The following is a 12,606-nucleotide window of genomic DNA, read 5'->3' on the forward strand; positions in this document are numbered from 1 at the left end:
TTTTCTTAAAAGTGCGCTGCCTGGAATTGGACACGAGGCTCGAATTGGGATCTATGCAGCATTTTCACAAAGTATTAGCGCTAACTTGAAGCTTAACTCCGCCCCTCCCTCTCCACCGACCTTATCCTGAGGAGAATGCAGAAGCCCCTGTCGCTGGTATAGTTACAAGTGATAAATTGGTTCTGTGGAGGGAGTGGGGTCTGGTGGGGAGTTGGCAGGGAGGGGCGGAGTGGGTGGTGGGCAGGAGAGGCACTCGCCGCTGGTCGCCCGCACTTTGCTTGCCTTGCTGGCCTTTCCTGCCGTCCACCCTGAGGGAGATGACAAGGGGAAGCCGAACTGCGGGTTTTTGGTAAGCCTCACGTTCCTCGCGGTTGGTGAGTTCACGAGTGGCAGTGTGTTAATGTCAGATTTAGAGAGGGTCCACGGAGAACAGTGCAGAGGGAGGGAACCCACCTGGGGCCTGGGGTCCCAACAGCCCAGCAGATGCTCAGTGGCCCACATTCCAGCAAGATGGTTCCATCACGGGGCATATTGGTGACAGGGACCAGACCTTTCCCATTCACTCCCATTCTACACCATCCCAATGGACCCAAACCCCTTCCCATTCACTCCCATTCTACACAATCCCAATGGACCCAAACCCCTTCCCATTCACTCCCATTGTACACAATCCCAATGGACCCAAACCCCTTCCCATTCACTCCCATTCTACACATTCCCAATAGTCCCAAAGCCCTTCCCATTCACTCCCATTCTACACCATCCCAATAACCCAAACCACTTCCAATTCACTCCCATTATACACGATCCCAATGACCCAAACCCCTTCCCATTCTACACCATCCCAATGGACCCAAATCCCTTTCCATTCACTCCCATTCTACACAATCCCAATAGTCCCAAACCCCTTCCCATTCACTCCCATTCTACACCATCCCAATGGACCCAAACCCCTTCCCATTCACTCCCATTCTACACCATCCCAATGGACCCAAACAGCTTCCCATTCACTCTCATTCTACACAATCCCAATGGACCCAAACCTCTTTCCATTCTCTCCCATTCTACACAATCACAATGGACCAAAACCCCTTCCCATTCTACACAATCCCAATGGACCCAAACCCCTTCCCATTCACTCCCATTCTACACAATCCCAATGGACCCAAACATCTTTCCATTCACTCCCATTCTACACAATCACAATGGACCCAAACCCCGTCCCATTCACTTCCGTTCTACACCATCGCAAAGGACCCAAATACCTTCCCATTCACTCCCATACTACACAATCACAATGGACCCAAAACCCTTCCCATTCACTCCCAGTCTACACAATCCCAATGGACCCAACCCCTTTCCATTCACTCCCATTCTACACAAGCCCAATGGACCCAAACCCCTTCCCATTTACTCCCATTCTACACAATCACAATGCACCCAAACCCCTTCTCATTCACTCCCATTCTAAACAATTCCATTGGACCCAAACCCCTTCCCATTCACTCCCAATGAAAACAATCCCAATGGACCCAAACCCTTTCCCATTCTACACCATCCCAATGGACCCAAGCCCCTTTCCATTCACTCCCACTCTACACAATCCCAATGGAGCCAAACCTCTTTCCATTCACTCCCATTCTACACAATCATAATGGACCCAAACCCATTCCCATTCTACATAATCCCAATGGACCCAAACCCCTTCCCATTCACTCCCATTCTACACAATCACAATTGACCCAAACCCCTTCCCATTCACTCCCATTCTACACAATCCCAATGGACCCAAACCCCTTCCCATTCACTCCCATTCTACGCCATCCCAATGGACCCAAACCTCTTCCCATTCACTCCCATTCTACACAATCACAATGGACCCAAACTCCTTCCCATTCACTCCCATTCTACGCCTTCCCAATGGACCCAAACCCTTTCCCATTCACTCCCATTCTACATGATCCCAATGGACCCAAAACTCTTTCCATTCACTCCTATTCTACACAATCACAATGGACCCAAACCCCCTCCCATTCAGTCCCATTCTACACAATCCCAATGGACCAAAACCCATTTCCATTCACTCCCATTCTACAAAATCCCAATGGACCCAAACCCCTTCCCATTCACTCCCATTCTACACCATCCCAAAGGACCCAAACCCCTTCCCATTCACTCCCATTCTACACAATCCCAATGGACCAAACCTCTTTCCATTCACTCCCAGTCTACACAATCACAATGGACCCAAACCCCTTCCCGTTCTACACAATCCCAATCATTTTGGATCCAAACCCCTTCCCATTCACTCCCATTCTACGCAATCACAATGGACCCAAACCCCTTCCCATTCACTCCTGTTCTAAACCATCCCAAAGGACCCAAACCCCTTCCCATTCACTCCCATTCTACACAATCACAATGGACCCAAACCCCTTCCCATTCACTCCCTTATAACACAATCCCAATGGACCCAAACCCCTTCCCATTCACTCCCATTCTACACCATCCCAATGGACCCAAACCCCTTCCCATTCAGTCCCATTCTACACAAGCCCAATGGACCCAAACCCCTTCCCATTCAGTCCCATTCTACACAACCCCAATCGACCCAAACCCCTTCTCATTCATTCCCATTCTACACAATCCCAATGGACCCAAACCCCTTCCCATTCACACCCATTCTACACAATCACAATGGACCCAAACCCCTTCCCATTCACTCCCATTCTACACAATCCCAAAGGACCCAAACCCCTTCCCATTCACTCCCATTCTAAACAATCCCAATGGACCCAAACCCCTTCCCATTCACTCCCATATAATACAATCACAATGGACCCAAACCCCTTCCCATTCACTCCCGTTGTACACAATCCCAAAGGACCCAAACCCCTTACCGTTCATTCCCATTCTACACCATCCCAACGGACCCAAATCCCTCACATTGTTTGCTGAATGAAAAGAGAACAACTTCATGAAATTAAAGTCTGCGACATAAGAGTATGGCCTATCACCATGGTTGGTTTGTGCTGTTCCACCTCCCCACACAAGCTACCCTCCTAGTCAACAGCTGCAGCTGAATGGAGGCCGATGCCATTAAAATTGGTTTAAAAGGGATCAAGTATTCCGAACACCATCTCTGGCCAACCCTTGGCTAGGTGGAACATTGGAAGTGATCCGACTGAGTTCCCCTCAGTCGTCCCACATCGGTGGCCTGGGTGCGATTGAGGTGGGATGGGGGAAGGGGTGTGGGGACAGTGCAGGGGGAGAGTTACGCGCATTAGGAAAAGGGAGGCTCAGCAAGCCACACTTTTGACCCCAGTTAACCTTTGACCCCCATCCTATCCGCCTGCCCCCCATGCCAGTATCGCCCGTAGGTTTCCTCGAACATAGGCTTGCAGGCGATGCGGGCCTTCAGCTTGGAGCAGACCAGGAAGGTGCCCGCCATCTTGCGGTGGAGTGAGTACGTCTCCTCGGGGGGCGGGGTCAGGCGGTGCTGGAGCATGATGGGAATGATGTCATGGATGCGCTGAGTCGTGGTCTGGGAGCCAAAGTCGAAAGGTTCAGAGGAGGAGAAGGCTTCACCCAGGATCATCACGGCGTCAACATGAGCGTCCTTCATCACCTGTCGACAGAAGGTCACCGGGGTCAGGGGTCAGGGTGGCAAATTAAAACCGGGCTCCGATTGGTCCATTCCCCTCTGCTCTGGGCTCCTTGCTGTCCAACCCAGCAATCCCATCTCAGGAAACGATAGCTTCTCACTTACCCAAAGCTGCCCGCTCCGGGCCGAATCGGACTCCAATCTGACTCCGCGTCTAATTGGGGCCGCACTCCGGCCACGGGCCGCACTCCGGCCACGGGGAGGGGCGGCGGGCCGCACTCCGGCCACGGGGAGGGGGACGGGCCGCACTCCGGCCACGGGGAGGGGGACGGGCCGCACTCCGGCCACGGGGAGGGGGACGGGCCGCACTCCGGCCACGGGGAGGGGGACGGGCCGCACTCCGGCCACGGGGAGGGGGACGGGCCGCACTCCGGCCACGGGGAGGGGGACGGGCCGCACTCCGGCCACGGGGAGGGGGACGGGCCGCACTCCGGCCACGGGGAGGGGGACGGGCCGCACTCCGGCCACGGGGAGGGGGACGGGCCGCACTCCGGCCACGGGGAGGGGGACGGGCCGCACTCCGGCCACGGGGAGGGGGAGAGGCCGCACTCCGGCCACGGGGAGAGGCACGGGCCGCACTCCGGCCACGGGGAGAGGCACGGGCCGCACTCCGGCCACGGGGAGGGGGACGGGCCGCACTCCGGGTTCGGAGGGGGAGGGGCCGCACTCTGGGTACGGCGGGGGAGGGGGAGGGGCTGCACTCTGGGTACGGAGGGGGAGGGGCCGCACTCCGGGTACGGGGAGAGGGAGAGGCCGCACTCCGGGTACGGAGGGGGAGGGGGAGGGGCCGCATTCCGGGTACGGAGGGGGAGGGGAAGGGGCCGCACTCTGGGTACGGAGGGGGAGGGGGAGGGGCCGCACTCCGGGTACGGAGGGGGAGGGGGAGGGGCCGCACTCTGGGTACGGAGGGGGAGGGGCCGCACTCCGGGTACGGAGGGGGAGGGGGAGGGGGGAGGGGCCGCACTCCGGGTACGGAGGGGGAGGGGGAGGGGCCGCACTCCGGGTACGGAGGGGGAGGGGGCGGGGCTGTACTCCGGGTACGGAGGGGGAGGGGGAGGGGCCGCACTCCGGGTACGGAGGGGGAGGGGGAGGGGCCGCACTCTGGGTACGGAGGGGGAGGGGCCGCACTCCGGGTACGGAGGGGGAGGGGGAGGGGCCGCACTCTGGGTACGGAGGGGGAGGGGCTGTACTCCGGGTACGGGGGGAGGGGGAGGGGCTGTACTCCGGGTACGGGGGGGAGGGGGAGGGGCCGCACTCCGGGTACGGGGGGAGGGGGAGGGGCTGTACTCCGGGTACGGGGGGAGGGGGAGGGGCCGCACTCCGGGTACGGAGGGGGAGGGGGAGGGGCCGCACTCCGGGTACGGGGGGAGGGGGAGGGGCCGCACTCCGGGTACGGGGGGGAGGGGGAGGGGCTGTACTCCGGGTACGGGGGGAGGGGGAGGGGCTGTACTCGGGTACGGGGGGGAGGGGGAGGGGCTGTACTCCGGGTACGGGGGGAGGGGGAGGGGCTGTACTCCGGGTACGGGGGGAGGGGGAGGGGCTGTACTCCGGGTACGGGGGGAGGGGGAGGGGCTGTACTCCGGGTACGGGGGGAGGGGGAGGGGCTGTACTCGGGTACGGGGGGAGGGGGAGGGGCTGTACTCCGGGTACGGGGGGAGGGGGAGGGGCCGCACTCTGGGTACGGAGGGGGAGGGGGAGGGGCCGCACTCTGGGTACGGAGGGGGAGGGGGAGGGGGAGGGGCCGCACTCTGGGTACGGAGGGGGAGGGGGAGGGGCCGCACTCTGGGTACGGAGGGGGAGGGGCCGCACTCCGGGTACGGAGGGGGAGGGGGAGGGGCCGCACTCCGGGTACGGGGGGAGGGGGAGGGGCCGCACTCTGGGTACGGAGGGGGAGGGGGAGGGGCCGCATTCTGGGTACGGAGGGGGAGGGGCCGCACTCCGGGTATGGAGGGGGAGGGGCCGCACTCTGGGTACGGGTGGGAGGGGGAGGGGCCGCACTCTGGCCACGGGGGGGGGGAGGGGCCGCACTCCGGTACGGAGGGGGAGGGGGAGGGGCCGCACTCTGGGTACGGAGGGGGAGGGGGAGGGGCCGCACTCTGGGTACGGCGGGGGGGGGGGGGGAGGGGCTGTACTCCGGGTACGGAGGGGGAGGGGGAGGGGCCGCACTCTGGGTACGGGTGGGAGGGGGAGGGGCCGCACTCTGGCCACGGGGGGGGGGGGAGGGGCCCGCACTCCGGTACGGAGGGGGAGGGGGAGGGGCCGCACTCCGGGTACGGAGGGGGAGGGGGAGGGGCCGCACTCTGGGTACGGCGGGGGGGGGGGGAGGGGCTGTACTCCGGGTACGGGGGGAGGGGGAGGGGCCGCACTCCGGGTACGGGGGGAGGGGGAGGGGCTGTACTCCGGGTACGGGGGGAGGGGGAGGGGCCGCACTCTGGGTACGGGGGTAGGGGGAGGGGCCGCACTCTGGCCACGGGGGGGGGGGAGGGGCCGCACTCCGGGTACGGAGGGGGAGGGGGAGGGGCCGCACTCCGGGTACGGAGGGGGAGGGGGAGGGGCCGCACTCCGGGTACGGGGGGAGGGGGAGGGGCTGTACTCCGGGTACGGGGGGAGGGGGAGGGGCTGTACTCCGGGTACGGGGGGAGGGGGAGGGGCTGTACTCCGGGTACGGGGGGAGGGGGAGGGGCCGCACTCCGGGTACGGGGGGAGGGGGAGGGGCTGTACTCCGGGTACGGGGGGGGAGGGGGAGGGGCCGCACTCTGGGTACGGGGGGGAGGGGGAGGGGCCGCACTCTGGGTACGGCGGGGGGGGGGGGGAGGGGCTGTACTCCGGGTCCGGAGTCGGGGGGGGGGATGGGCCGTACTCCGGTTACAGGCCGGGTGCTGACACTGGGTTTGGCCCAGGACTGGCTCCCGGTGACTGTAATTTGCAGCTCCGGGTGTAACCGGGGGCACTGAGCTGTTCAGGGGCTTTACCTTCGTCTCATAGCCAGTCAGGAACTTCAGCTCAATGGACTTGTTCAGCACGGCCTCCCGGTCCCGGTCAGCTGCTGATCGGATAACCTGGAAAAGGGCAAGGAATCTCCATTAGTGACCATTCACACTGACGCCCAGACTGTCTCCAACCCCACAGGCAACACCTCCCTCCACACTGTCCCCATCAAACACTCCCAGGACAGGTACAGCACGGGGTTAGATACAGAGCCCGTAGTATCCAATGTCACTGGGAATATTGAGGGTGTCAGTATATCTCTCCAGGGGCTGAATGACCTCCCCATGTTCCTGTGGAACCGGCTCGAAGGGCCGAATGGCCTCCTCCCATTCCTGTGGAGCAGGTTCTCTAGCTCTATTGCCCCATGTCCCGTGGATCCTGGTTTGAAAGCTCACAACAGCCTCCTGGCCAGGGGGAACCTTCAGCCCATCATTCGGGGCTACTCTCAGGCTCTGAGCTCCATGGAGAAGGACTTTCTGCTTCTTAGTGAAAAAGAATCTCACCCCATGATCAAACAAATTTTGAAGAAATCTGAGCAAAATATAAAAAAGACAAACATTTTTGATGCTTTTGAATTCAGAGTCTGGGGTCCGTTGTCACATAAAGAGATGTGGATTCCACGCAACTATTGGTCTCCTTATTTAAGGAAGGGTGTAAATGCGTTGGAAGCAGTTCAGAGAAGGTTTACCAGACTAATACCAGGAATGGACAGGTTGTCTAATGAGGAAAGGCCGGACAGGTTAGGCTTGTATCCGCTGGAGTTTAGAAGAGTGAGAGGTGACTTAACTGAAACCTTTAAGATCCTGAGGGGTGGAGGTGGAGAGGATGTTTCCTCTTGTGGGAGAATCTAGAGCTCGGGGTCGCTGTTTAAAAATAAGGGGTCGCTCATTTAAGACGGAGATGAGGAGAATTTTTTTTTCTCTCAGAGGGTTGAGAGTCTTTGGAACTCTCGTCCTCAAAAGGCGGTGGAAGCAGAGCCTTTGAATGTTTTTAAGGTAGAGGTAGGTAGATTCTTGATTAACGAGGGGGTGAAAGGTTAGCGGGGATCGGCAGGAATGAGGGGTCGAGGTTACATATAGATCAGCCTCAATCTTATTGAAGGGCGGAGCAGGCTCAAGGGGTCGAGTGGCCTCACTCCTGCTCCTAATTCCTATGTAACTATAACCATTACCGTTCACTAGATCGCCAGGGGAACAATCTGACAAACAGACTCTGTTTGGCCGCTATCCGTCTGTTGGAAAACTGGTCCCTCCCCTCCTGTGCGTCCCAGCCCCTCTTCATCACACCCCATCAACATATCCTTCCATTTCTCGTGCGTTTATCCAGCTTCCCCCTTAAACGCATCAATCCTATTCACCTCAACCACTCCCCATGAGGGCGAGTTCCACCAGATTCTGGGTAAAGAAACTTCTCCTGAATTCACAATTGGATTGTTTTTTACCCCAATTTACTCTTTCATGGGGTGTGTGGGCATCGCTGGTGAGGCCCAGCATTTGTTGCCCTTCCCTAATTGCCCTGGGACTGAGTGTCTCGCTCGGCCATTTCCGGAGGCAGTTAAGAGTCAATCCCATTCGCTGTGGGTGTCTGGAGTCATGTGTAGGCCCAGACCAGGTAAGGAGGGCAGATTTCCTTCCCTAAAGGGGACATTAGCACTGAGACTAGCTTTATAATTCCAGATTTATTAATTGAATTTAAATCCCACCGGCTGCCGTGTCCATGGAGAGATAAAACCTAAAGAGAAACACGTTAAATTATTGGTTATATGTTCCAGTGGGCTTTTTGGCCGACAAGCATCCAATCAGGTAACAAGGAGTCTGCTCGTTCGCCAATGGATCAGCAGGAAGGTGGGACTTGGGGAGGATTGACATGCCTGGCGACCAATGGGGTGTGTGTATGGGTGGGGTGGGGGAGGGGCATGTCCCACGCTCCCTCGGCATGAACCTGGGCCTCTGGACTGCTTGTCCAGCACCGTTGTCACTGTGCCACCATCTCCCCTTATTTATTAGAGGCTACCTGATCTCGACGGTCTCAGGCCTCTGGCCTCATCCACGAGTGGAAAGCACCATCTCTACGTCCACCCTATCAAACCCCTTCATAATGTTAAAGATCTCTATCAGGTCAGGGCTTAGTCATTCTACTAGAGACAAGAGGCCCGGCCTGTTCAATCTTTCCTGATCGTTCTAACCTCTCAGTTCTGGTATCATCTTTGTGAATCTCTTTTTTTTTTAAAGAAGATCTTCTCCAAGTGCCTCTATATTCTCTTGTGCAATATGGAGAGCAGAATGGTATCTCCAAGCGTGGTCCCTCCCCTCCAGACTCAAGCCTCTCCGTACATTTTGTTCCGGTTTTACCGGCTTGCCAACTTTGGCTGGGGCGCACTCCTGGAGCGTTCATCAGCTGGCCTCCAACTGCCCCGCCCCCCCCGCAGTCACCCCATTGGCCGCCGGGCGTGCCAATCGTCCCAAAGCCCCGCCTTCCCGCTGACCCATTGGTGCACGAGCAGACTCTTTGTTACCTGGTTGGATGATTGTCGGTCCAGAAGCCCACTGGAACATATGACCAATAATTTAAACATGGTTTTCTTTCGTCTGTGGCCCTCCATCTTCCCCAACAGCGGCCATGGAGGCTAATCTGCGGTTCCTGGAGGCTCCAAGGCAATCCTGGAGGAGTCGGCATCCAGAAGCCTGCGGCCTTGGCTCAGGCGAGATGACAGGCATGAGCGCTGGAATCAGTTTCCCCTTATTTACCGCTTCATGATTACCCGGTCTGGCCTACGTGTGACTCCAGACCCACAGCGAGGCGGGTGACTCTTAAATGCCCTCTGAACTAGGGCAATTCGGGATGGGTAATACATGCCTCGATTAAATCTCCCCCTTAACCTTCTCTGAGGAGGCAGAACAATCCCGGCTTACTCCAGTCTCTCCACACTAACTGAAGTCCCTCATCCCTGGTCCCACTCTGGTAAATCCCCCTCTCCCAGGCCTTGACATCCTTCCTAAAGTGCCGGTGCCCGGAATTGAACCCAATACTCAGGCAGCTGAGGCCTAACCAGTGGTTTAGGAAGTTCAGCATAACCTTCTGTTGCTGTTCCTCCATTAATAAAGCCCAGGGGCCTATTTGGCTTTTTCCTCAACAGATTGTTTTATATATTAGTTCGTGGGATGTGGGTGTCACTGGCTGGGCCAGCATTTATTACCCATCCCTAATTGCCCTTGTTCAGGGGGTATTTAAGAGTCAACCACATCGCTGTGGGCCTGGAGTCACATGTGGGCCAGACCAGGTAGGGACAGCAGATTTCCTTCCCTAAGTGAACCAGATGGGTTTTTACAACAATCGATTTCATGGTCATCGTTTTAATTCCAGATTTTTCATTAAACTTAAATTTCACCACCTGCTCCATGGTGGGATTCGAACCCGGGTCCCCAGAGCGCTACCCTGGATTACTAGTCCAGCGACAATACCACTGCGCCATCGCCTCCCCGACTCTCTCGCAACTTATCCTGCTGCCTTCAAACGTTTTGTGTACATACGTCCCTTAGGTCTCTCCCCGTTCCTGCAAAATGGTACTGTTCAATCTAGAGTGCCTCTCCTCCCTCAGAGGAGGTCTCGAGGCCCACACCGGGTAGCATGGCTGCCTCTGGGCCACAAGTCCCGGGTTCGAGTCCCAGCCCCAGGGCTCGGTGGCCATGGAAGGTGGGCTCATGAGGCGGCCGAACAGGTCACCGACCTGCAAACCCTGGCCAGACCGTTGGAGCCTCTGCCATCCGCAAACCCGTAGCTCTGTGAAAGGGAATGTTGTCACAGCCACTCGGACGCCCTGTAACCCAGCCCCAGTCTCCTCAGCCTTCCCACCAAAATCTCCCATCAAACTTTATCAGTCCCTGTCAACCTAACGTCCCCTCCATTAACAGGGTCTTACACTTACACTTGGCAGTGCGGAGCCCGGGTATTGGTGAAAGGAGAGGCGTGCTGTTGAAGCTGCCCGTCTTGCACCCATCAGGACAAATGCAAGGATGTCAACATTTCAATGGGAGCGACAACTTAAGGCCACAAGGCTTAGGAGCAGAAGTAGACCATTCGGCCCATCGAGTCTGCTCCGCCATTCAATGAGATCATGGCTGATCTGATAATCCTCAACTCCACTTTCCTGCCTTTTCCCCATAACCCTTGATCCCCTTACTGATTAAAAATGTCTATCTCAGCCTTGAATATACTGAACGACCCAACCTCTACAGCCCTCTGCGGTAAAGAATTCCACAGATTGACTACCCTCTGAGAAGAAATTCCTCCTCATCTCTGTCTTAAATAGGTGCCCCCTTACTCTGAGATTATACCCTCTGGTCCTAGACTCTCCCACAAGGGGAAACAACCTCTCAGCATCTACCCTGTCAAGCCCCCTAAGAATCTTATATGTTTCAATAAGGTCGCCTCTCATTCTTCTAAACTCCAATGAGTACAGGCCCAACCTACTCAACCTCTCCTCATAAGAAAATCCCCCCATACCCGGGATCAACCTAGTGAACCTTCTCTGGACTGCCTCCAATGCCAGTATATAATGGGACCAAAACTGTTCCCAGTATTCTAGATGTGGTCAAACTAATGCCTTGTATAGTTTGAGCAAGACTTCCCTAATTTTCTACTCTGTTCCCTTTGAAATTTATACTGCATGAGAAGAGGGTGCTAACTGGTTGGCAAGTTGACCCTGATTTGTCCAAGTATTGCCATGGAGAACGCACCAGGGAACAATTCCCCACCCCACCCCCATGCTTCTGTATATTCAAAAAAGGTGCGATGCCTGGACATATTCCTTTTGTCTGCAGAGGACAGGTCTCTGTGCATGAATATCCATAGCTTCTAACAAGCATAAGTGAGCCACATTGTGAATCCGGCTGATCATCTTAAATTGCTTGTTAGAGTCATTCTTAGCGCACTCGGGATTGCTCACTAAGTGCTGTCCAATCGCAGAATCACCTCTGACGTTAGACATCATGGGCGGGATTTTCTGGTCCCGGCCCTGGCGGGCATCTTCCTGGGCGGGATGGGAAAATTTGGAGAGCCTCTGGCTTCTAAACAGCTCTGGAAATTTTCCTGCCCTGCTCGTGACAAGGCCCGCCAGTGTCAGGGCCATCAAATCCCGCCCTATTCGTTAGGCCACATTAACTGTAAAGCACTGTGGGATGGTTCTACTGTCATGAAAGGAGCTATAGAAATGCGAGGGGTTTCTTTTTAGTCCGTTACTACCCTCCTTGTTGCTTGCCACATTTTGAGTCTCAAGACAAACGGAGACCCTTTTTACCTCAATATACTCATCCGTAAATGCCTTCTCAAATTCCCGCGTTGCTCCGAAATCCAGCAGGGATACCTTGGGAGAAAAGACACGGGGTTCACGATCTGATCGAAATGGCGCTGGATATTGTACACTACCACCCCGACCCCCACACAAACCCCACTCCCCCCCTCCACACCCCCACACTCTCACACCCCTACCTCCACCCCCACCCTCTCATGTGACACAGCAGCAAGGGCGGGGAGAAGGGGGAGACAACACACAGACACCCAGACAGCCTCGTAACTCCCTCCCTCCCAGATCGCCTCTTCACTCTTCCCCGTCACTAACCCCGATCACTCCTTCAGAGAGGACAACTAAACCTCTTCGCTGGAGATTGTGCCTGATTGTGACTCCCTCTTTAAAAGGGGTCCCTGATGGGGAGACTCCCTCTTTAAAAGGGGTCCCTGATGGGGAGACTCCCTCTTTAAAAGGGGTCCCTGATGGGAAGACACCCTCTTTAAAAGGGGTTCCCTGATGGAGAGACTCCCTCTTTAAAAGGGGTCCCTGATGGGGAGACTCCCTCTTTAAAAGGGGTCCCTGATGGGGAGACTCCCTCTTTAAAAGGGGTCTCTGATGGGGAGACTCCCTCTTTAAAAGGGGTCCCTGATGGGGAGACTCCCTCTTT

At 56.9% G+C, this 12,606-nt stretch overlaps 1 protein-coding gene across 1 annotated transcript in view; it reads right to left on the reverse strand.

Moving 5' to 3' along the window:
• Positions 1 to 2,829: 2,829 nt before the first annotated feature.
• Positions 2,830 to 12,606, reverse strand: part of LOC121274601 (atypical kinase COQ8A, mitochondrial-like) — a 100,593-nt gene continuing 90,816 nt past the window's right edge. Inside the window, exons 13-15 of the mRNA XM_041181939.1 lie at positions 11,949 to 12,014; positions 6,637 to 6,723; positions 2,830 to 3,628 (exon numbers count right to left, since the gene is read on the reverse strand). Of these exons, the coding sequence (XP_041037873.1) occupies positions 3,326 to 3,628; positions 6,637 to 6,723; positions 11,949 to 12,014 (456 nt within the window). The 3' untranslated portion in view covers positions 2,830 to 3,325. The remainder of the gene's footprint in view (positions 3,629 to 6,636; positions 6,724 to 11,948; positions 12,015 to 12,606) is intronic.

Source organism: Carcharodon carcharias, assembly GCF_017639515.1.
Source record: "Carcharodon carcharias isolate sCarCar2 chromosome 37 unlocalized genomic scaffold, sCarCar2.pri SUPER_37_unloc_1, whole genome shotgun sequence".
NCBI classification, from domain to species: domain Eukaryota; kingdom Metazoa; phylum Chordata; class Chondrichthyes; order Lamniformes; family Lamnidae; genus Carcharodon; species Carcharodon carcharias.